The sequence below is a fragment of the Lepidochelys kempii genome, chromosome 5 (genome assembly GCF_965140285.1).
Source record: "Lepidochelys kempii isolate rLepKem1 chromosome 5, rLepKem1.hap1, whole genome shotgun sequence".
NCBI lineage: Eukaryota > Metazoa > Chordata > Testudines > Cheloniidae > Lepidochelys > Lepidochelys kempii.
The window spans coordinates 35,156,576-35,182,789 of record NC_136384.1 but is presented as its reverse complement, the minus strand read 5'-3'; the positions used below and the strand labels follow the sequence as shown (position 1 = coordinate 35,182,789).

Sequence of the window (26,214 nt, the reverse complement as noted above, 5' to 3'; positions counted from 1 at the left end):
TTTTTTGTTTAGATTAATGCATCAGGAAAGTCTCTTTATATTTCATCTCCTGATCAAGCTGAGAATTTAAATATACAGGGAAGGAGCTCATAAAAAGACGAATTATGGGGAAAAAAGGGAAAGACATACATCTATAAAGAATAGAGCACAATTATTTCTTCCACCTTTCTCATAAAAAATATTTTTGTTATCTTTAGAACTTTATCACATCAAAGACGGTAAGCCAAAATTATTGCAGATCAAGCCAATTCTATGAAAAAATTATTTTCAGAGTTTTAAAACACTATTTACCCCCGCCTACAAAGTCAGCAATGATATTTTAGTCATGAAAAATAAAGAGTGTTAGTGAATTACAAGAAATCCTGCAACCAGCTTTCAGGACAGTGTTCTCATAACAACAATAAATTATATTACGTGGGTATATGGTTGTGTGTCCTGCTGGGAATGTTTCAACTCCCCACCCCACAGTAACAGCGACTGATTTCATTTCTTGAAAGCACTTACTGTTCATTTTTAAGGCTTTTATTTTAACTAAATCACAATACTGAGAGAAGGTTTCAGAGTAGCAGCCGTGTTAGTCTGTATTCGCAAAAAGAAAAGGAGTACTTGTGGCACCTTAGAGACTAACCAATTTATTTGAGCATAAGCTTTCGTGAGCTACAGCTCACTTAGGTGCCACAAGTACTCCTTTTCTTTTTGTGAATACTGAGAGCAGAATTCTGCCTAGGATAAACCTAGGATATGTGTGGAGTATATAGATTAGCATCTACAAAGGCGTTAAATAATTTGTTTGCAATGTTGTTGTAGATGTGTTGGTCCCAGAATATGAGAGTCTAGGAAACTAGAGTGTGTAAGCTAAATACAAGATGGGACAGATTGTTAAGCATAAGGGATTCAAACTTGTAGGAGACCACTTAAAATGAAGTGGGCAATTAATACTTCTCCAGTTGTAGGACAATGGAGGGTTAGTAGGAAGCAAGGTATGTGTGGTGGGGCACCGGCCCCACCCCATGAGAAAGAGGGCTGGAACAGGCCAGAGAGGCTGCACAGACCAGCAGCCAATCAGCAAAGGCCTGTGGAGAGCCAATCAGGGCAAAGGAAGAGGCAGCTGAGCAGGGCCAAGCTGGGCCCTATATAAGGGCTGTGTAGCAGAGGAGAAGGTGGTCTCTCCCTGACTAGCGAGGGAGGAGGACTGGCTCTGAAGTAAGGAGGTAGCACCTTGGACAGAGCAGTGCTGGGCAGGCTTGGAGAAGCAGAGGCGAGCTCTGGCCCAGTTACCTGCCAGGCTGCAGCCCCTGTTAAAAAGGGTCAAGAAGGTGCACAGGGCCAAAGGGGAAGTGGCCCAGGGAAGACAGGCAGACAAGAGGGGAGAGAAGGAGGGTAGAGAGAGGCTTCCGCTAGAGGGTCTCTGGCCAGGACCCAGAGTAGCGGGTGGGCCTGGGTCCACCCCCCCCACTTTCCCCCTTGCACTGCACCTGGCCACAGAGGAGTGTGGCCAAGACACACTGCAACTTGCCCCTGAGGGCAGTGTCCTGAAGTGGATATCGCCAAGCAGGGAGCAAGGCGGTTCCCGAATCAACAGAGCAGACAACAGGTGAAACCACGTGCAGAGGGTGCTCTGCAGGGGACAAGAGCTAATTCCCAGAGCAACCAGCAGGAGGCGCCAGTGATGGTGAGTCATGACCCCGTCAGTGTGTTACAAGTTGTTGAAATGCGCCATAAAACCAGTCTCTATTAAGTCCATGGTTTTTAGTGTCCAGCACAGTTATGAATATAAGTTACCAGCTTGTCTTTTAAAGATGTTATGCACTTTTCCTTTGAGAACAATCTATCCCTTCTTATATTTAGCTTCAACACTCTAGTTTCCTTCTCCAGACCTGAAAAAGAGTTCTGTGAAGCTTGAAAGTTTGTCCCTTCCACCAACAGAAGTTGGTCCAATAAAAGAGATTTCTTCACCCACCTTTTCTCTTTTAGGTAATGTGAGTTAATTGGTAATCAATTCAAATTACAAGAGGAGCAAGAACTCTAGACTAGACATACCCTTACTCATTCTAGAACAGAATGGAGGGTTTGGCAACTGGCTGCACTCAGTCTGGGGTTTTGTCTACACAGCAGTTTTTTGTGTTTGGAGTTTGTGTACTACTATAGTAGCAGATGGAGGCTCATAATAGAGAATTAAAAAAAAGTTCTTCTGAAGCTAGATTCCCTGAATTGTTACCGCTTTGGGAAGTACAGGACAGGAAATGGGAAAAATTTATATAGATGAAATTCTATAATTTACTGCAATTCTCATATTGAACATGTAATTTATTTTTTGCATTTTTAAAAAAAAATATTGAACTGTTACAATTGGAGCTATAAAGCACCCAAATAAAAAGATACCTAAAGCAACAGAACACTGGTAAATACACTGACTTTTCATTTAGGTGCCCTCCCTCCTCCACCTCCATGCCCAGCTCCCTTAAGGAACAGCTGGTGCTTGGGAAAAGTGTTTCTAAGGTGGAAAAAAGGCACATAGTTAGAAGCCTGATATGTTTGTTCTCACTGGAAAATGAGTCATCTAGTCATGAATACTTAAAAATAAAGTGGCGCCTCAGAGGAAGGAACTAAAAGCCAATTGTGTTAGTAGAAATTAGTAGAAAAACTCAAGCTTTCCAGAACTGTTGCATGTGTGTTTGAAGAAACAGACCTCTAGATAGTAAGCTTCACAAGCCCTTCTTCTCTGGGGCTGAAACTAGCGCTCCCCTTGTAACTAAAGCTCCGATCCCTGCCCCCAGCTGAAACCAGGAGTGGAGCTGAAGTCCCAATCCACAGCGCACCTTCCCCTCCCTCCACTGAAGCCGGGAACCAAGCAGCTTTTTTGGTTGGTTTGCGGTGCTGCCTGATTGAGGACTTCCAGTTTCACAGGGTGTTCGTTAGACTGGTAAGTACATAACTCTAGTGTTCATATTTTTGAGGTTCTACTGCCCCACAATGTACTACTGTACATTTCCAAGATAGTGAAAGCTAAAATAATGATTATGAAAAATACACAGACTTGTACCTAAATACAGAGGTATGAACTACATACCTTTATCAATCCTTCAGAAAAAAGAATTTCAATGGTTTCCTTTAAAATAGGAAGCAAACCACCATGATGGATGCCAATTCCTCGCTTCAAAAGAGGAAGCACATGCTCAACCTGTGAATACAGAGGGTAAGTGAATATGTCTATTTTGATATACTTTTAAACAAAAAGATAATAATTATATGTAAAACATTTAACAGCTTGCTCTTATAGTTTTCATGTTATCCAACAATTTACATGCAAACAGATAAACAGACTTTGACTGATTAAAAATTCACCCCCAACAAAAAGTGGTCCAAGACAGAGGTCAGTTTTGGCTACTTGTTCTAGCACCTCAGATCACATATAAGAGGAATCTCTGATCCACAAGATGTAGTAGCGTCTAGGCGTTCTATTCAAGCATTCAAAATTAAACAGGAAAATTTCCAAATCCACTGTGAAAGAGCATATAAGAAGTGACAGTGGAAAGAAACAGAAATCTCTACTTTCTTGTGACCCTTGAGCACTCCGTGGAAAGTGATACATTTATCTATGAAAGTAGAATGAGAAAATATGGGATGTTTTGATTATTTCCTCTCCCAGCCAGGGGAAACAGATATTCCCTAAGCCAGTGAAGCAAACCTGACCTTGCTATTATGCCCAAGCAGCACTTTACCTGTTGCTTCCAAAGGAGAAGGTAAATAGAACTGCTGACTTGATGAACATATATATCCAGACTTCCAAATAAAACAAATTTGAAGACCATAATCATTGCATCAATTTCAGCCAATCATATCCCTTAGTTTGTCAACATTCCAAACACTCATAGCTTTGTTCAATATTCATAACAACTCAGCATTTTCTTACTGCTAAGCATGGTCTAAGTCACTTTAAAAATGAGAATATTTAAATTTGTAAGTTTACTTAAGAGTTTTTCTTACCCACATAGGGCATTTTTGGAAAATCAATATCTTCATACACCTAAAAAGTGGTTTTGTTTGGCTGCAATTTGATCATAAATTTATAGTCTTGAATTATCTTGTTCTGTGAAAGCAGAATGTTCTGTTTGCAAACACTATATAGTTCAAATTCTGAACACTTTAAATTCTTCTAATCGAATCTAAAAGTCCAAAATTATTTTTAAATAAACATATACTCACTTGGTTAGCTTTGTTAATTAGAACTTGTTTTGTTCAGTTTCAGTGTTAAAACTGATCCAAGTATTCTTTCAGGATTAGATTTAATTATCCATAACAGGCAAAATATCAACCTATCCCATATACTATGAATAGGATTCCATTGTTAAAAGCTTCATATATCTATATCTGTGTGTGTATATATCTAGACTATATATAACACACCAGATTGCAAAATAGTTTCAATTTTTTTCATTCTGAATCCTGATTTTCAACTGCTCTGAACATTTACAAAAACTCAAAGGCTGAACTTTCCATGGCCTGTCTGAGAACAAGTAATTTTTTCTTTTTAAGACCTGGGTAAACTGCATTAAGTCATTATATAAGTTAAAGGAAATGGAAAAAAAAAAAAAATCAGTCTTCCTGTTCTTCCATCAGCTGTTCTCATGCAGTTAACTCCAAAACAGCTCCACTTTGAAAGCTGCAACTTTGCATGCTAATAGTCCTTAATGGAGAGTAGCAGCTTAGTCGGGTTTTGACAAAGAGAAAAGTATTAGTGATTGAAAAATTTCTGAGCACGCTTACCGGTTATCTACCAAGATTTTTTTTTAACAGAGCCTCATGAAGTGACATCATAAAGTGAAGCTGGCAGAACTTAAAAGCTCCCTGTTTTGCCTCAATGGCCTCGTCTATGCTAGGGACTTTTAGGAGAGATTCCTGCAATTAGTGAAGCTGAACCGGCGGTAGCACTGGTGAGTTTTTTTCCCTAACACAGGTATGGCCAAAAGCACAAGGGCTGCTACTCCTGTGGCAATTTCCACCTTTCACTGAATCACAACAAAACTCTCCAAAAGGCTAATCAATAACAGGACGAGAAAAAGTTGTACATATAGAGCAAAATAAAAAAAATTAATCCATAATTTTAGTAATTTACAAATGTGTTGCATTTTCAGTATTCTGCAAACTATTTTTTTATTTATTTCTATTTTTTCCATTGTAAAGATGCAACCATTCTCCTATAAATTGGTATGCAGCTGCTCTGTTAACTTGACTTTACAAAAAAAATGACAAGGCAAAATTTCATAAAGAATAGAGAATCAATATCAGTCAGTACATTTGAGCAACTTTCAACCAAAAGAAGTTTTCCACTTATTTGGAGATGTACACTTTATTAAAAAATAAGTCATTTAAAGTTATCCAGAAAATTGAGTAGAGCTATGGTTCAAAACAGTAGTAAAGTATCTATACCCTCTGTTTTAATTTAGCCCTCACTTTCAATCAAAACAATCTACTGACATTATTCACAATACGGTTCATAAACAATCCATCATATATTTATTTAAAATACACTGTAGCATATCAGGTATTAATTTTAGTATATGTTCACTGAAATTATTCTTAAGCAACCTCCACACTCACCTGAGGAAGTTTCTTGTCTTCATCAGACAGACAGTCAATTGCATTATTAAATACTTCTTCAACCATCTTTTTTTCTTCATCTAAAAATGGAAACATCTACACATAAGCAAAATTTTTCCTGCAAATACCAGCATGTTCGTTTTGTAAACCATGTCAAATATAACTGATTACTTTTTATAATGTAACCTTTAAAATAGTTATGCTGAAAGTTAGGAAGTCAACATACATACTCAACTAGTTAAAGAAAGTGACCTCCTAAAGTTACCTTACTTGTACAATTGAAACACATGTATGAGGTACCAAGATAAAGGGTATAATTATGCAGCTGTACACTTAAACTAATTAAAAAAATGTTTTATTTACATGTAGAGGGGAGAATTTTTAATTGCAATGATTACAGTCTGATAGTTGTACATGTGGATTATGGGAACAAATATCCCGCTGCATGTGACAGTGAATGCTACAATTAATTACACTGCCAGCATTGTGCAAAGACAGTCTGACAGGTAGACAAGGTCCCTGCCCTGAAGAGTTCACAATCGACAATGACTTCTCTTACAACTCTCTATATACAGTTACTCCTAAGATTCTCAAAAAGTCTTAAATTCATCTTATTCTTTCCCCAAGTTAAGATAAAATGTTGGAGGGCTTTTTCTTTTGGGGAGGAGGGGGGATGAAGGAGGGGAGGGAGAACTGTTGAGCTGCTGAGGAAGATCAGTTTAGTTATGTGAGCAAAAAACACATTTTTCTGCTTCTGAGAAATTACTCAGATGCCAAACTCATAACTCAAAAGACAGGGAAGGGAGGTGGGTAACCACTTGGCATGTGGCCAATCCTTTCTCAACTTGTGCAACTGTTTCTGAAAGTAGCTGTACTATTACTGCTTTTCCAAGATGCACTGCAGGTAAAACTAAGGGCATGTCTACACAAACACCTACTTCATGGCAAACTGGGATGTAAATCTTCAGCGCTCCAGTGTGCCACGTACTAACTGCCTGGGTAGGCCTTGCTCTAATGGGCACTAAAAGTTCCCTAGGTCACACTGATGTACTGCTCATTCAAACCATAGAACATCAGTGTGCTCTAGGAAACAGAACACAGTAGCAGAGAGTCTACACAGTTAGTGCACTAGAGTACTATAGAATTACTGGGTGGCAAGCATGTGATTACGTACCTACGCCCTATCTAAGGTTCAGAATGAAAAGCCATCTCAACATTGTACACTCATTAGATCCTCTAGTGATGCCAGCAATTTCCAGCTACAATTAGCTAATTTATTAAGACTATATATAACTGAAAAGTTCTGCATTTCCATATCTATGTATTGTAAGTCTACTTTTTTCATATTAGATACAAAAGTCTGAAATAAAGTAGAGACCTGACTAGAAAGGCCTCTCACATAATTTATGCAAACCTACATTTAGAAATAAAACCACACTACAACTTATTTATCTGTACCTGTGTTGAAGTCTAATTTTGTCATCTGAAGGGCATAGGCTTCACAGTCTTTCTTACTGAAACTGAATATAATTACAGGCTGGAAATTCCTTTCCATGATCATCTTCACTATCTTAAATACATTTGATGGTCCTGCAAAGACAAAACATTATTTTAGAAATTACATTAGGAGAAAGTCTCTTAATGTAGACCAGTGGGTCCCAAACTTGTTCCGCCGCTTGTGCAGGGAAAGCCCCTGGCAGGCCGGGCCGGTTTGTTTACCTGCCACGTACGCGGGTTTGGCCGATCGCGGCTCCGGCCGATCGCGGCTCCTAGTGGCCGCGGTTCGCTGCTCCAGGCCAATGGAAGCTGCTGGAAGCGGCAGCACAAGTTTGGGAACCACTGATCTAGACACATGCACTAACAGCATTCTTGTTTGCAGTTTTAAAATAACTTAATTCATCTTTGTATTATATAAGAACCACTTTAAAATACAAGGTTTCAAACTCACCTTTTGTTCCTCCTTTCCTGCCCTTCTGATCTCCTTTTGCTAAGTCACCTGCATCTCTAAGTACTTGCATTGCTGTGTTAAAGTTATCTTCTCTGAAATCGCCCTAGAAATTAATGTGACTTTTGTAAGCAATTTGACCTCTCAATTAAAACTTTATAATGGGCCAGAAATAAGACATTTTAAGTCAGAATACAAAGCAAAAAAAATTTGAAATTTATAAAAAAAGTACTTACACTACCATAAGTCAGCCTGTGACCCCTTTTATTGGGGGAATGTAGAAGCACATTTGCATGCAAGGATATGAATTTAGAGAGAAATTAACAAAGCAGCAGCATACTATGCTGCCTCTTTTTGGCTCTGTATTAGGATACTGACATAACTGCTGGACCTTGAATTATGAGTAGCCTGATATGAGTCTAGTCCTTCTCCCAGTGACAATAGTTGCTATGAGTAGGGTCCTACCAAATTCACGGCCATGAAATCTGATCTCCACCATTGAAATCTGGCTGTTGTAGAGGAGACCAGATTTCACAGAGCTGAGTGGCCCAGAGAGTGGCAGCTGCTGGCTGGAAGTCCAGCTCTGAAGGCAGCACCTCTGACAGCAGCAGCGCACAAATGAGGGTGGCACGGTGTGGTATTGCTACACCCTTACTTCTGCGCTGCTGCTGGAGGCAGCCCTACCTTCAGAGCTAGGTGCCCAGCCAGCAGCTGTCCGCCGGCTGCGCCCAGCTCTGAAGGCAACAATGCAGAAGTAAGGATGGCAATATTGCGACCCTCTCCCCCCACAATAGCCTTGTTACACACCTCCATAACCCCCTTTTGGTTCGGTATCCCGCCCCCCCATTACAACACCGTGAAATTTACCATTTAAATATCTGAAACTGTGAAATTTACAGTTTTTAAAATCCTATGATTGTGAAATTGACCAAAATGGACTATGAATTTGGTAGGGCCCTAGCTATGAGATATGTATTTTAAGATTTTGTATTTCTGGATCACGAGTCCTTTTTATTTTTGTTTTTTCACATGCAGGGGAGAAACAGTGTTGAAAAATAAGGAAACACTGCAGAGATAATCAAGTCTGCGCCTCAAGAGGGGGAAGTTCCTACTCAAACTCTTGAGCACCTCAATGTGACACATCATACCCACCTGAATTTTGGGACACTAAATAAAATAATTGCTGTGTTCCATACCACTGTAATGTTTAACAGCAATCAGAGCACCATGGTCAGAAGGTTTTTTTTTTTGTTTTTTAAATGAAATGAAAGAGAGAGCGAGAGAGATATTATCCCACATAGAGCTATTTTGTCTGTCAAGCAGGGTAGGATAGGTTGAATTAGTGGTCACAATTTTTGCCACAAGTTAATGGGAGGGAGGAAATTCAAAGCCAAATTTTAAAAAGGACAGTCTCATAATTATTGAAAGCACAGACAATAATCTTTCAAATAAACTGACTAGGTCTTACATTTTCATCAACCACAAGGTGGAGTCCATCCCCCCCTGCTGGGAAAATATAATGTTGCAGAGGAGTAGGTCGATAATCTGTGTAAATCACATGGCAAGGCTAGGAGGGGAGAAACAAAACAATTTACTTCATCACTATTATAAATATGGTATTTATTCAAACAATAATTATAACCCCTTGACCATTTAAAATATTTTAAATCCCAAAACAACAAAAGATTGTGATCAGTCACACTTCTCTTATTAGAGCACAATCAGGAATGCAAACCCATGTTTGCTTTAGAGGCTCATACATCACTGTCTGCACTGAGAGTTGTTGTGTGGCAGGTTAGGGTGTGACTCTACAGTGCACCAGCTTGTATATGGACACTGCTATAGTGCAGTCAAAGTCCCAGAGTAAACTCAGTGTACTATGCCTTCAAGCAGCATTATTCTAAGGGCAAGCCTACACTGGCAGCGGTTTAACATGGCTTGTGTGGTCATGGCAGAGTGCTCTGAGAGATGTCTCCCAGTGCTCTAAAAAAACCCACCTCCACGAGGGGCGTAGCTCCCAATGCTGGTGCACTGACTACACTGGCGCTTTATAGCGCTGAAACTTTCTGTGCTCAGGGGTGTGTTTTTTCACACCCCTGAACAAGACAGTTGCAACGCTGTAAATTGCCAGCGTAGGCAAGCCCAGAGTGAGTCTGTCTCACTCATTCGCATGCAGGCACACACCCACGTTCACCCCCTTAACAGGTCTCCATGGACATATGCACGGCCAGTCTCTCCCCCCCGGTGGTGATCTGCTCTCAGCTGCCGGCTGCTCTAAGCAGACGTGCCCCGGCTGCCATGGAAGGGGCATGTGTTCCCCACAGATTTCTTTGCTCCCCCATTTTTCTGCAGGGTGCAGAATTCCCCCAGGATTAAGATTCAAACCCTGGCTTGCCATATAGTAACTTGCCATGAAGACAAGCTCTGATGGAAAGTTAGGCCTCAAACATATTATCCAAAAGAAGCTTTATATTGTACTACCAGCATCTCTTGGGGAAGAAAAAAATAATACAAATACTTTGCAGGAACACACAATTACAAGCTCAGTGTAGAAGCCTCAATTATTGGAGGGATACAGCAGTAAATAAGTCTCACTCCAATTTAATGGTTACAAAAAAACCCTATGACTTGACTTAAATGCTGAGACCTACCAGAATATAAAAATGGAAACAAAGGTTAAAAACTCTTAATTTCATTTCCACTTACTGTTACACATTGCAAAGAAGCTTGCATTGTACCCCCGCCCCACACCAAAAAGCACACAAAGTATTCCTTTTACAAAAGATTAAAAGGTCATCCGATGAAGTGAGCTGTAGCTCACAAAAGCTTATGCTCAAATAAATTGGTTAGTCTCTAAAGTGCCACAAGTACTCCTTTTCTTTAAAAGGCCACTGTGAATTTAAAAATTTTATTTTACACCAATTTCCTTTCCTAGGTTACTATAACTGGATTATTGAAACTGAGTGTTTTTAAATCCAACTCATGTTTCACGATTTATGTTTTTTACATTTTTGTCCTCTAGACAAATAAAAAAAAAATCAGTAATTTTCTATTTTCTCTCATACACCCCCCCCAACACACACACAGAGTGTCTTTTTGTTCATGTTCTCTGTGCTGCATTGTCTGGGATGTAAACACTACAGGGGAATGTTTATTTGTTTAAAACAACTCCTGCCATTAGGATTTTAAATATATAAACATGTATATTGTTTTACAAAACAGTAGATTTGTTTTTAGATAAGTCAAAATTTTCTGCCAATTTTGAGTTGACAACATTTCTTTAATTGAAGCTGTAAAAGCACCACAATCTATCTAGGAATACAGTTCCCATATACTTGTCAGATAGTCCACTTTTTAAGATACAGATCTTGTGGATCACACCCCACTCAACAATGACTCCAGACCTGTTTATGAAGATGGCAAATCCATTCAGCAAACTGGCGGGCATTCGGAATAGTGGCAGAAAGAAACACATAGTGAACGTTGTCAGGTAGCAAAATAATGGTCTCCTCCCAAACCACACCACGTTCTGAAAACAGAAGATGCACATGGCAAATTATATGAAGGCCCCACAAACTCCTTCCACCCCCTACTCCCCTGAGCTCAGAAGCTGGAGTACAGAAATAGTACACAAAAATCAAAAGGAGGCTTCTTCCTTGCCAAAAGGAATACAGACAGTTATGCACAAGTCTTATTACACACACTAAACTAGTAGAAATCAAACTGAAGAACGCATGAAGAAAGATGACAGCTTATCAGCAGCAAAGACAAAAAAAAATCAGAATTTTTTCCAAAGAAATGGTGAAGCAGACAGCAATATATCCCTACACAGTCTTTTCAAAAGCCCACTCCCAGAGGAATGGGGATGAAAAGAAAGTTCATTTTTCATGCTCATTCAAACCATGACCTCTCACCTGATGGAAACGCCAACATCTGTTTCTGTTCTATTTACAACTTTTATGTATTTGAAGAACTCTTGCACACAGCAAAAAAGTTAGATAACAATGTTAAAGGAATGTGGAATGGTGTGACAAAGTGCTGGGCAACAGCACCTATTGAGTTCCTGGGGCAAGCACTCTGGTCGCTGCAGCTCTAACTAATTATTCCAAGAGCAGACCTTATTAAGAAGAGCTGTGCCTAATTGATGAGCTAAGGAGGCTAATTAGGCAGATGATACAAAAGGCACGACAAGGAAGTAGGCTGGGGTGGGGAACCAGACAGACAGACACACTGCTTTTCCCTGAGGACTCCTCAGGACTGTTGGCGTAAGACTGTCCAGCATACAAGATGGTGGGAACCAACATTGTAAAGAAACCATACAGGTTGTTTTACCAACAAAAAGGTCTCTGAGCTATTTGTGGACTTCAGCAGAGGCAGGAGCGAGCAGGCCATGCCAGAGATGGGGAAAAGAATATACTATTTATTTCATAGTAAATTTGTAAATACACCATACCTGCATCTCTCATATAATGGATTTCATCAAATATAACCCAGGCAACTTCTCGCATAACCTCAGAACCTCTGTAGAGCATACTTCTCAAAATCTGAAGAAAATAAAAGAGCGTGAGTGATGCATGTAGCACTTTAACAGTAATTACTACTACTGAATGTACTCTGTTTTCAAGGATCTCCTTAAGAAAGTTTCACATAGAGATGTTTGGCTCATATTCATATAGTAATCATAGAACTGGAAAAAGACCTTGAGAGGTCATCTAATCCAGTCCCCTGCACTCAAGGCAGGACTAAGTATTATCTAGACCAGTGGCTCTCAAACTTTTTAACTGGTGACCGCTTTCACATAGCGAGCCTTTGAGTGTGAGCTCCCTTGTAAATTAAGAACACTTTTTTATATATTAACACCATTATAAACGCTGGAGGCAAAGCGGGGTTTGGGGTGGAGGTTGACAGCTCTTGACCCCCCATGAAATAACCTGATGAGCCCCTGAGCAGTAGCAACCCCCAGTTTGAGAAAGACCATTTCTGACAGGTGTTTGTCCAACCTGCTCTTAAAAATCCCCAATGATGGAGATTCCACAACCTCCCTAGACAATTTATTCCAGTGCTTAACCACTCTGACATTTAGGAAGTTTTTCCTAATGTCCAACCTAAATGGCCCTTGCTACAATTTAAGCCCATTGCTTCTTGTCCTATCCTAAGAGGTTAAGAACAACAATTTTTCTCCCTCCTCCTTGTAACAATCTTTTATGTACTTGAAAACTGTTATGTCCCCTCTCAGTCTTTTCTTCTCTAGACTAAACAAGCCCAATTTTTTCAATCTTCCCTCACTCAAGAGGTTATGTTTTCTAGACCTTTAATCATTTTTGTTGCTCTTCTCTGGACTTTCTCCAATTTGTCCACATCTTTCCTGAAATGTGGTGCCCAGAACTGGACACAATGCTCCAGTTGAGGCCTAAATCAGCACAGAGTAGAATGGAAGAATTACTTCTTGTGTCTTGCTCACAATACTCCTGCTAATACATCCCAGAATATTTGCTTTTTTTGCAACAGCATTACACTGTTGACTCATGTTTAGCTTGTGATCCACTAAGACCCCCAGATCCTTTTCCGCAGTACTCTTTCCTAAGCAGTCATTTCCCATTTTGTATGTGTGCAACTGATTGTTCCTTCTTAAGTGGAGTACTTTGCATTTGTCCTTATTGAATTTCATCCTATTTACTGCAGACCATTTCTTCAGCTTGTCCAGACCATTTTGAATTTTAATCCTATCCTCCAAAGTGCTTGCAACCCCTCCCAGCTTGGTATCGTCCGCAAACTTTGAACGTGTACTCTCTATGCCATTACCTAAATCATTGACGAAGATATTGAACAGAACCAGACCCAGAACCGATCCCTGCGGAACCCCACTTGTTATGCCCTTCCAGCATGACTGTGAACCACTGATAACTACTCTCTGGGAATGATTTTCCAACCAGCTTTGCACTCACCTTATAGTAGCTCCATCTAGGTTGTATTTCCCTAGTTTGTTTATGAGAAGGTCATGCGAGACAGTACCAAAAGCCTTACTAAAGTCAAGATATACCACATCTACCACTTCCCCCATCCATAAGGCTTGTTACCTGATGAAAGAAAGCTATCAGGTTGGTTTGACATGATTTGTTCTTGACAAATCCATGCTGACTGTTATTTATCACCTTATTATCTTCTAGGTGTTTGCAAATTGATTGCTTAATTATTTGCTCCATTATCTTTCTGGGTACAGAAGTTAAGCTGACTGGTCTGTAATTCCCCAAGTTGTTCTTACTTCCCTTTTTATAGATGGGCCCTTTTCCAGGCTTCTGAAATGTCTCCCGTCTTCCATGACTTTTCAAAGATAATTGCTAATGGCTCAGACATCTCCTCAGTCAGCTCCTTGAGTATTCTAGGATGGATTTCGTCAGGCCCTGGTGATTTGAAGATTTGAAGTAATTTCTGACTTGTTCTTTCCCTATTTTAGACTCTAATCCTACCTCATTTTCACTGGCATTCACTGTTAGACATCCACTCACCACCAATTTTTTTGGTGAAAACCGAAACAAAGAAGTAATTGAGCACCTCTGCCATTTCATAGATACTAAGGTCAGAAGGGACCATTGTGATCATCTAGTCCGACCTCCTGCACAACACAGGCCACAGAATCTCACCCACCCGCTCCTGCGAAAAACCTCTCACCTATGTCTGAGCTACTGAAGTCCTCAAATCGTGGTTTAAAGACTTCAAGGAGCAGAGAATCCTTCAGCAAGTGACCTGAGCCCCATGCTACAGAGGAAGGCGAAAAACCTCCAGGGCCTCTTCCAATTTGCCCTGGAGGAAAATTCCTTCCCGACCCCAAATATGGTGATCAGCTAAACCCTGAGCATATGGGCAAGATTCACCAGCACGATACCCAGGAAAGAATTTTCTGTAGTAACTCAGATCCCACCCCATCAGGCCCATTTACCATGACTATTTAAAGATCAATTAATTACCAAAATCATGTTATCCCATCATACCATCTCCTCCATAAACTTATCGAGTTCCACATTTTCTGTTATTGTCTTTCCCCCCCTCATTGAGTAACGGGCCTACTCTGTCCTTGGTCTTCCTCTTGCTTCGAGTGTATTTGTAGAATGTTTTCTTGTTTCCTTTTATGTCCCTAACTAGTTTGTTCTTGTTTTGTGCTTGTGCTTTTCTAATTTTGGCCCTACATACTTGTGTTATTTGTTTATATTTATCCTTTGTAATCTGACCGAGTTTCCACTTTTTGTAGGATTCTTTTTTAAGTTTTAGATCATTGAAGATCTCCTGGTTAAGCCAGGGTGGTCTCTTCCACACTTCCTATCTTTCCCACGCAGTGGGGTAGTTTGCTCTTGTGCTTTTAATAATGTCTTCTTGAAAAACTACCAACAGTCTTCAATTGTTTTTCCCCTGAGACTTGCTTCCCATGGGATTTTACCTACAACTCCCTGAGTTTGCTAAAGTCTGCCTTCTTGAAATCCATTGTCTTTATTGTGCTATTCTCCCTCCTGCCATTCCTTAGAATTGTAAACTCTACCATTTCATGATCACTTTCACCCAAGTTGCCGTCCACTTTCAAATTCTCAACCAGTTCCTCCCAATTTGTCAAAATCAAATCTAGAACAGCCTCTCCCCCAGTAGCTTTCTCCACCTTCTGAAATAAAAAATGGTCTCCAATACATTCCAAGAACTTGTTGGATAATCTGTGCCGTGCTGTGTTATTTTCCTAACAGATGTTTGGGTAGTTGAAGTCCCCCCATCACCATCAAAGTCCTGTGCTTTTAATGATTTTGTTAGCTGTTTCAAAAAAAGCCTCATCCACCTCTTCTTCCCGGTTAGGTGGTCTGTAGTAGACCCCTAACCAGGATATCACCCTTGGTTTTAACCCCTTTTATCATTACCCAGAGACTTTCAACAAGTCTGTCTCTTATTTCTATCTCAACCTCAGTCCAAGTGTATACATTTTTAATATATAAGAGAACACCTCCTCCCTTTTTCCCCTGCCTGTCCTTCCTGAGCAAGCTGTAACCTTCTATACCAATATTCCAGTCATGCGTATTATCCCACCAAGTCTCCATGATGCCAACTAGGTCATAGTTGTGTTTATTTACCAGCATTTCAAGTTCTTCCTGCTTATTCCCCATACTTCTTGCATTAGTATACAGACATCTAAGATACCGATTTGATTTCTGCCCCCCTCAGTTCTGTCTCGTCTCTCCCTTATTTCTGCTGTAACAGCCCATGCCCCCCCACAAATTCCAACCCTTCTCCCAGGTCTCCATGTTTTTGACTTACCTGTGGGCTTTGGTCACCTGCCCCTGTTGAACCTAGTTTAAAGTCCTCCTCATAAATTAAGGTAATATGAAACCTTAATTTGCAATTAAAAAAATTACACATTTAGAGGTAGGTTATTAAAAAGAATATCAAATCTGTAGCAAGCTGCTCCTAGAAATAATTATAAAATACTCCTCACAATACATGCTAATCATCAAACTCAGCAACATGATTTGAACCTGTTCCCCCCGAGATATAGTGAAGGAACAAGGGGCTGAATTACCATTAAATTTCAGGACCAGTTCAGCTTAATGTTCTTTTAAACCTTCACTTACCCCAAAGATGCCACACAGGTAATTACTACGTTAAGGGGAAATCCTTTAAAGTCTAAGAGTTCTTCCCACTCAAGTTTCTCTCCTGAAAAATATTTACTTCTTTAAAGTGACTTCTGATTATTCCCTGAGTAAATGCATACAGTGAACTGCAGGTCTGTGTTCCACAGACTTCTAAGACAGAAACATTACAAAGACTTATTATCAATGCTGCCTTAGTCACAGTGGGGTGAGTCATAAGATCCTGAGGAACTGACACGCAAGCTAATGTAATATGTCAAAGCACTCTAATCTACTGATGCAGAGGATGAATGGAAGTAGCATTCCTTTTAAAAACTGATCCCCAAAAGCTATAAAAAAAACCTTGCTAACTTTAAGTGCCTCAGTCCTACCCAAATAAAAACTTAAAGTCCTCAACATCTAGGACAGTGTTTCCCGAACTGTGGGTTGTGACTAATGAAAGGGTGCCATAGGAGGATGAAGTGAGCTGTAGCTCACGAAAGCTTATGCTCAAATAAATTTGTTAGTCTCTAAGGTGCCACAAGTACTCCTTTTCTTATAGGAGGTCTTGAGACTCTTGCAGCTCCTGTCCCTCCTGTCCCTCTTTACTGCAGGTGTTGCAACCTGGCCTCTGGCACATGGGATCACAACTCCACTCACTCAAAGTTGGGCTGGCCACCCCATTATCGGGGAACAGGGCCTAACCTGAGCAGCACTGCAACGTGACCCCATATGCCAGAGGCCAGGTCGCAACACCCAAAGTGGGAAACTGAGCCCAATCAGCTCCACGGGACAGGAGCCACAGGAGCTGCTGCTGCAGGATCAGTGCAGAGTGAGCTTGCTCTACAGCTCCCCCACTTGGGCCTCCCATCCCCCAGGGTCAGGAACTGACCTGCTTTAGCCACTTAACATATTGAGACTCCCCAACAGGTCCCTGGGGATGCATTAAGTAAGCCAAAAGGAGGTCATGGCATAAAAAAGTCTGGGAACCACTGATCTAGGATATGGACTCCTAATTTTCCCCAGGTGTTAAGAAATTTTGGAAAGACCATCTGGAGAGCAACAATCTAAGTCAGGTGGGAAATCAAGACACCATTTTTTATATAAGCCTGGACCACTTTATCACTGTGAAATATGGTGACAAGAAATCAGCTATTATCATATGCAACACTCACTCTTCTTACAGATGTAACTTATTGAAAATACTGTCTTTAATAACAGGTGGAATCTTCAAAGGTGTCAAAAAGAGACTCCATCAACCCTGTCAGCACCAGGTTGAAGTACCATTTTGCAATGGCCTTTCTGACTAATGGGAAGATTGACATTTCAGGAGTCTTGTGACTTGACTTAAAAAGAACAGAACTGTTAACTGACAGATATGGTGAGCGTACACACAATTGCACCTTCATAGAAAAACAGGAGAGGATGAGAAGCCACATTTAATAAACAACCTAGAAGAGAATATGGATACAGATTAGCTGCTCACAGAGAAAGAAATTTCAGAGCAGAGGGCTTTTTGGACTACAATAAAATCTCTTGCACTTCCACAGAGCATGTCAGACCAAAATTAGTTAGCCTCCTGTGAACACACAATGAGGTCACTGAGATGTTCAGATATTCCTGAAAGAGCTGGTCTGACGACACCACTAATAGAAACAGAAGCTTCGCTAAAAGATCCATTCATCAGCACAATCTAGACCAGTGTTTCAACCTCTTTGTGCGGGTGACGCTCTTTGGACTTAAAAAAAAAAGTGTGACCCCCTCCCCCGTCTACTTCAAAAAAAATTGCAACCCCTTACCCAGAGCTGAAGCATTTCACATCGCTGTCCGTTACCAAACAAAGTTTGAAGAGAGACAGCTCCATTTCTTGAGTCAGATCTACCACGGTCTAATTAAAGGACCATGCACATCATCTCAAACCTGAAAAAGTCAGGCACCAGCCCCACAAAGGCATTGTCTTCTGATAGAGTTGGTGGGAATGAGAAACCTCTTAACTGCTGAGGAAGACATGGAAGCTCTGCTGCCCACTGGCGCAAGCTTGAGATGTGAAGCCCTTACACAATAAGCAGTGATCTAGACTTCCCCAGGCAGAGGAAACAACAGGTATGTGAATCCACAGGGAAGCATGAGACATACTACTGAAGTAAAACCTTAGTGACTTGATTGGCCATGAGAAAAAAAGGTTGAAGGATCATACATATAGAATAAAAATGTAATGTGTAATGGGGCACACTACCTAATATTTACTAACTAGCTAAACTACAATTTAACAGTAAATATGGAAGCATTACCATTCACCTAGAGCTAACTAAGAAAAGGAAGAAACTGTAATGTTTGGGGCCACATTGCCCTTTTACAATCTGGTTCCAAAAATTCATACTTAGAAAGCAGCCCTAACAGGCTCTTCTTTCCAGAAGATTCCTGAGGCACCAGAAAACCTAGGACGCATCTCAAAAATGTGAACATACAGCGGTCATTTCAAAATAGTTCATTCCCCCCCACACACAATAATCAGAAGGCAGGGGAGAATGTGAGGGCAGAGGGAACTTAAAATGTTGTGGTATTTTTAACGTAATTCACCCAGTATAGTCTTTGTTGGAAATCTTTCTGTTTCAGCCATTCTCAACAGCATGGGCCAAAAGTACTCCAACAGAGACAAAAAGGAACAGCAAAAGGACTAAGTACTACCTACTTAAACATACCTCTGTTGTCATTACAAGACAAGAAGCTGTAGGATTAATGGTGACATCCCCAGTCATCAAACCAACATCCTGAAATTCTTCATACATCTCACGATATTTCTGGTTACTCAGAGCTTTAATAGGACTAGTAAATATCACACGCTGTTTCTCCCTCAGAGCCAAGGCAATCGCATACCTACAATATAATATTAAATACATGTGAGACATTTACACCTTTCTACCCTTCCATGAAAAGTAAAAATCTAACACAGAAGACTGGTAACAAAATAGGAAGCCTTTCACCTGTTGGTTACCAGCTTCAATTTAATCCAAGCTGGTAGAACTTATATATCATTGCACAGAGACTCTGTAAGTTACACTTGGCAAATTAGATTTGTTAAATAAATTAAAGTAGTGACTGTGACAGGTTATCCCCCACTCCACGGTGCCACCTGATATACTGGGGTACCACTGAGATTGCCTGTTCCACCAGTCTGGGCTCCCTTACACTGACCTGCTGAGCCAGGCCCTCAAGCCTCCTCCAGCACACACAGGTAGGGACACACCCAGATGCAGAAAGACACAGACACTGAGATCAACTCTGCATGGAAAAACTCAGGTAGGGAATTGTCCAGCACTCAAGTGCACACGTCCTCCAGAATGTAAACCCAAAATTCTATTGTCTTGCGCTGCACAGGGAACTGTACAGCTTAAGCTAATTGAAATTTGCCTCCTCCCTCAATGTGGAGGAAGATATGCACAGCTTTTGCCCCCCCCCAGTTATGAATTTCACAAAATTGTTTCAGAGAAAACAAAGCCAAGTTGATTAACTACAAAGGTAGATTTTAAGCGATTAAAAGGAATAGCAAACAGATCAAAGCAGATTACTGAACAAATAAAACACACACCAAAACTAAGCTTAATACACTAAAGAAACTGGTTACAAGCTGTGTTCCCTGTAAGCTGCACGCTTGGGCGGCCACCCAGCTCATTAGCAGAGCACATACTACCAGCAGCATGTGCTCTGTCCTACAGCTGTTCCCGGGACCCTCCTGCTGTGTGGGGGCGGGGGGGGGGGGGAGGAGAGAGAGAGAGAAGAGGGAAGGGGAGGAGGGTGCTGATCTGAGGGTGTCCCCCTCTCCCCACCCCTGTACCCCATCTCCACAGAGCAGGGGAGAGGGGTCACAGCCTGGCTCAGGACTGAGTCAGGACTCAGAGCTGCTGCAGTGATTGGTGAGTGCCTTTCTTAAAGAGACAGTGCACTGTTTCTGAGATTTCCCCAGCAGCCAGTTCAGAGTCTCTCTCTCCACTCTGTCACACACATGGTCTCTGTCACACACACGCTGTGCCACACACATGCACGCATACGCTCTCTCTTTCACACTCACCTCCCAACCCATACTTGTATTATTGTTGTTACTTCTTGGTACTTCCTGCAATGCACACATATTGTCTAATTTTATTCTTTCAAACTGTTATTTTAGTGTTTTGGCTGATCTATGCATTTCATAATTTTTATTTCTCTTACACTTAAATTTAATTCTTTGAATAGTGAGTCCTAAAATGCCTAACCTGTCTGGGCTGAAATAATTATCCCTATGGTAACTTTAAAAAAATATATATTATATCTAGGTTTTGTGCTTCTACTGGTATGGCGTACATTTCTCGGTGCACATAACTAAATTTATTCCACACATGGATGGAAAAAATTAGAGGGAAAGTTTGTTACGAGCAGTAATTCACCCTAAATGTTGTTTTAGGCACTTCTTTCACAGGCCAGCCACCTTTTCCAGCCTGGGCTCAGCTCTTCTCCCACCCTTTTGTCTTTGTTTCTTCGGCCTTGTCTACCCTGGCAAGTTTCTGCGCAGTAAAGCAGCTTTCTGCATTGTAACTCCCGAGGCATACACATGGCCAAGCCACTTAGTGTGCAGAAAATGTGCAGTTGCAATGCTGTTAAAAAAAAAAAAACCCACACCACCCTGACAAAAGGCGCACAGCTTTCTGCACCAGGGCTACAGCGCAGCGGTGCCAGTGTGGACATCCTGGTCAATGACAGTGCTGAAACTGGCCTCCGGGAGGTGTCCCATAATACCTGTTCTTGCCTCTCTGGTCATCAGTTTGAACTCTACTGCCCTGCCCTGAGGTGACCAACCGTCATCCCCACCATGTAAATTCCTTTGGAATTTTGAAAGTCCCCTTCCTGTTTGCTTGGTGACGCGTGCAGCGATCTCAGCGCATCTTTCCAGGTGGACGTGCCTGCTCCACGTACCAGGCGATCCCCAGCTTGGAGCAATGCAGAGCTGCTGGACCTCATCAGCATTTGGGGAGAGGAGGTTGTCCAGTCCTAGCTGCGCTCCAGCCGTAGGAATTATGATACCTATGGACAGATTTCACGATGCATGACAGAAAGGGGCCATGACCAGGACACACTGCAGTGCAGGTCAAAGTGAAGCAGCTGTGGAACGCTTACCACAAGGCGCGGGAGGCAAACCACTGCTCTGGTGCTGCGCCCCCGAGCTGCTGGTTCTACAAAGAGCTGGACGTGATACTCGGTGGTGACCCCACCTCCATTGTGAAGACCACTGTGGATACTTCAGTGGCTCACGTGCCAGTCGAGAGTGGACTGAGCCAGAAGGAAATCTTGGACGAGGATGTGGAGGGGGACCCAGAGGCAGAGGACAACTTGCAGGTCAGAGATGCATGCAGCCAGGAGCTCTTTTCTACCCCGCAAGAGACTAGCCAGTCATAGCTGTCAGCTCATGGCGAAGCACAAACAAGAAAGGAAGCCCCTGGTAAGTGGATTTGATTTTGGGAATCACTGAAGTGAGATTTTGGGGGAGATTTGGAGAGTTGCAGAAAGCAGGCTTGTGTCCGTATGATGTGTGTATCACCACATGCCTTGTCTAAGCGGCGGAACAGACTGTTCATTGACTCTCTCACTTCATGTGAATCTGCCTCAGATCTCCAGGAAACTCTCATGGAGATACTGGGCAATCTGCTGCTGCAGCTTCTTTGGCAGAGCTGCTTTGTTTCTTGCCCCACGAATGGTAACTTTCCCACACCACTCTGCCATCACTGGGGGTAGGGGGACGGATGGACGGACCATTGCTGCACACAAGCAAGCCACATAAGGGCCAGAGCAGAAGCCGCAGTCTTGGAAAAGACCCTCCCTTGATTCCCTGTTCACCCTCAGCAGCGAGAGATCTTCCATAATGAACAAAGCCTGCAGAAAATGTGGGGACAGGAATGATTATAGACCCCCCCCCTACAGTGCTGGCTCTCCCCAAGAGCCATGTGCCCAGTGAACAGTAGGGTCTGGGAACAATGATTTACCCTGCTCCTGTGGCTACTCACCATTTTGGGGGTCTTGTGGCTCATGTGTGATTGCCTGGGGTCAGCCAGTAGATGTTTCCAGCAGTCATCCCGGGCGGGGATTTAGTGAAGAACGAACCCCGATTAACTTATTTCCCTGCCTTAAATAGGATTTACATATGGCACGAATCCTTTGTTTCCCAGTTTGATCCCCACCCCCTATTAGTAGAAAAATACTAGTAGTCCAAGATGAAGTTCAATACCAGGTGACATGATCACATGATCCTGTAGTGTCACAGCAACCTGAGTCAAAGACCATTTGAAGCATCACAGGAAAATGGGAGATTAGCATCTTCAAAGCCAGACTGATTGCATTTTGTCTGGTGAGCCTTCCCCAGGTTCAAACGCTTTTGTAATTGATACATAGTCAATATTCCTAACTGTAGATACAAAAATGGTACGTGCATACAAATAGGATAATCACATTAAGCAAATCATAACCTTTTCAATGATACCTCACGTGACTTATCTTGCACAAAGAACATTAGTTATGCCATATTCATATCATAACAATATTTCTATGAAGAATATGGGGTGTAGTGTCACAGTGAAATATTACAGAAGATATTATCAGAAAAAAATTGAGAGAAACCATTGAATGTGAACAAAGGCCAAGCTACTGTTTTATCTCAAGAGGTGCTCTCTCCAGTTAAGGGGAGAAGCCTCTTATTCCCAAATGAAAGCACAGGGGAAAATTTATAGAACTCCTTCCCATGCCCTTATACACATTCTGTGGTTAAATAGCAGACATCAGCCTACAAAGAAGACAAACCATTACCTCTCAACAAAAAACAAACAAAATAAAAATCAACTATTTGACTATGAATTACAGCCTAGAGGGAGAAAACATAACTGGCGATTTTCTAAAATCAGTCAACCTGTGGAACTTGTTGCCAGGGAATGTTATGCAGGCCAAAACTGTAACAGGGTTAAAAAAAAAATTAGATAAGTTCATGTTGGATAGGTTCATCTATGGTGTCAAGGTTCCTCCCCCACTCTGAACTCTAGGGTGCAGATGTGGGGACCTGCATGAAAAACCTCCTAAGCTTATCTTTACCAGCTTAGGTCAAAACTTCCCCAAGGTACAAAATATTCCACCCTTTGTCTTTGGATTGGCCGCTACCACCACCAAACTAATACTGGTTACTGGGGAAGAGCTGTTTGGACGCGTCTTTCCCCCCAAAATACTTCCCAAAACCTTGCACCCCATTTCCTGGACAAGGTTTGGAAAAAGCCTCACCAATTTGCCTAGGTTACTACAGACCCAGACCCTTGGATCTTAAGAACAATGAACAATCCTCCCAACACTTGCACCCCCGCTTTCCTGGGAAATGTTGGATAAAAAGCCTCACCAATTTGCATAGGTGACCACAGACCCAAACCCTTGGATCTGAGAACAATGAAAAAGCATTCAGTTTTCTTACAAGAAGACTTTTAATAAAAATAGAAGTAAATAGAAATAAAGAAATCCCTCCCAGCTTTTGAAAGTATCTTGTCTCCTCATTGGTCATTTTGGTCAGGTGCCAGCGGGGTTACCTTTAGCTTCTTAACCCTTTACAGGTGAGAGGAGTTTTCCCCTGGCCAGGAGGGATTTCAAAGGGGTTTACGCTTCCCTTTACATTTATGACATATGGCTATTAGCCAAGACGGTCAGGCATGCAACTCCATGGTCCGGGCATCCCTAGCCTCTGACTGCCAGAAGCTGGGAGTGGACAACATGGGATGGATCACTCAATTATTGCCAGTTCTGTTCCCTCTGAAGCACCTGGCATTGACCACTGTGGGAAGACAGGATAGGATATTGAGCTAGATGAATCATTGGTCTGACCCAGTATGGCTGTTCTTATGTTCATTCTACATAAAAAACATCAACAGAAGCAGACTGTTTCAAAAATAAAAAATAAATTTAAAAAATCAAGTCTAAAAGTGGAGAAATCCTCCACCACTGTCACTTGCTAAGCACGATGAAGAAAATAACTTTTGTTTTACATTTTAACACACATCTGAGTGGTCAAAATATTTGTAAATCATTAAGTCACACCTTACTACTGGCAACAGACTACTTTAGAAAGTGTGACTGATGCTACAGAACTTTTAAAAGTTTTCCTCTTGAGTCTGATACATAATTCAGCAGAACTAACAGGGGAAACGCCACACTATTCACTCTTACAAAAATCTATCACAAAATTACTTACTCTGCACACACAGTTTTGCCAGCTGATGTATGAGCTGACACTAAAACAGACTGATTGTTATCCACACAAAGAATGGCTTCTCTTTGAAAAGCATCAAGAATGAATGGATATTCCTAAAAAGAAAAAAAAAAAAATGCATTTAAAAGCAACATACTTTATAGCTTAAATTTTGTTGTTTTCCAGACCGACCTAATGAGCAAATTCAGCCTCAAGCAAAATTTATGACTAGTTACCATCTCATTCCACTTGAAAATAGTATTTTATAATAGTTTTTTTATTTAGATTTTGGATTAACTTACTCTGACAGTTAAGTTTGCGAGTCTCAGCCAGATCCGTAACTGTTGTAAAATGGCAAATCTAGGCCTTTATATGTTTAGATTTTGTATGGCGTCTATTACAAAAATAAAAGAAGAACAAACCCACAGTTTATACCACTGGAGCCACTGAATGATGCTGCCAAATGGGTGATGGAAACCAAATCAGAGCAATCTCTCCATCTAGCTCTAACTAAAATTACATTAAAGACAAACATTAATCTACTCATTCAGTGCAGAGACCACTTTTTAAAGATTTCCCTTTACTTCACTGCTGCTGATAGGGCCCATTTATCTCCATTTATCTACTTATAGCCTACAGGCTATAAATCTGTATTTTTTTTTTCTTTTAAATCTATCACACACCTTTGAAGCTTTTCCAGTTCTTGGCTTGAGGGCTATGAAGTCTTCATTTGCAGGAAGTGCAACCTAACAAAAACAGAAAAAAACACCAAGTTTTAGAATGCTTTGTGTTCAAGGTGATTCTTAATTACAATGCAGCCACTCTGACTCAAACTACTATTCAATTAGTACTATCAAGCTAAACAGAGTGGGTCAGGACTCAGGAGACAAACAAAACACAGGAATTTACTTTTGACTTTTCAACTTCTATAACACTGCTTCTTATGTTTTGACATGTCAAATGTTCCCTCTTCTTCAAACCCATCTTTTCAAGCAATCACTAATAAATTCCATTCCCTCCTTTTCCTGGTGTATTATCTACTGTTTTGTCTTGTCTTAGATTGTTAGAAATTCAGGATAAGGAATGTTGCAATATATGACTGTAAATGACTGTTTACTACTCCTAAGGAAAATCTGCATCAAAAAATTTAGAATTCTGCACACAATATTTTAATATTATGCATATTATTAGTCAAAGTAACACAATATAATCACAACCGTTTCAATTATTTTGGCAGTGTATTTCAAAATACCTGTCAGCAAGTATGTCTGTAACAATACAGACAACAAAAAAGATTCAGGAAATGTTTTTTTGATAAATAGATTCCTTACAAGGCATATTAATACAGAACTTGATGTATCTTTGTTGACAATTGTCTTCTGTTTCAGTGAAATTAAATATTTCATTTAAACAAAGTCATTATACATAAGTATTGTAACGACCTGACCTAAGACGGCGCTAGCATCTGTCATGCCTTGTCCAAGTTCAAGCTTCTGTGTGTATTGTAAGGTTTTTGGGTCACACCACTGTAGTGGGAAGGGGGATTGGTGAGTTAGCGGTAGTTTAATGGTAGGATAGGGGGTGATTAGCATGGGGAAGAGAAACCCCCAAGTAGAGACCCCTTTCACGCTCTCCAACGTTACACACTCTTGGTAACAAATGTGCGGTCTTTGAGTAATAACTCAATTAAACTACAATACAGAAAAAAAAGTCCCAATAACTATTCAGCATTTCCTAAAGGTCAAGGCAAGTGCGTGCACACACATTTGTGTGGATTGGGTTGTGTGCACAGTTCTCCAGCCAACATCTCTTTGTCTCCGGAA

General features: G+C 41.1%; 1 protein-coding gene across 5 annotated transcripts in view; it reads right to left on the bottom strand.

The window, feature by feature from the left end:
- The window catches only part of MTREX (Mtr4 exosome RNA helicase), a 102,376-nt gene that overhangs the window by 67,505 nt on the left and 8,657 nt on the right, over positions 1–26,214 (bottom strand). For 3 of the 5 annotated variants that reach the window (XM_073343937.1, XM_073343938.2, XM_073343939.2), the window contains exons 4-13: positions 25,075–25,137; positions 24,395–24,507; positions 18,849–19,023; positions 12,000–12,090; positions 10,951–11,075; positions 9,015–9,113; positions 7,550–7,652; positions 7,060–7,191; positions 5,602–5,681; positions 3,071–3,181 (exon numbers count right to left, since the gene is read on the bottom strand). In XM_073343937.1, coding sequence (XP_073200038.1) covers positions 3,071–3,181; positions 5,602–5,681; positions 7,060–7,191; positions 7,550–7,652; positions 9,015–9,113; positions 10,951–11,075; positions 12,000–12,090; positions 18,849–19,023; positions 24,395–24,507; positions 25,075–25,137 — 1,092 coding nt within the window. The other 2 variants (XM_073343941.1, XM_073343940.1) reach the window with 2 other exon arrangements.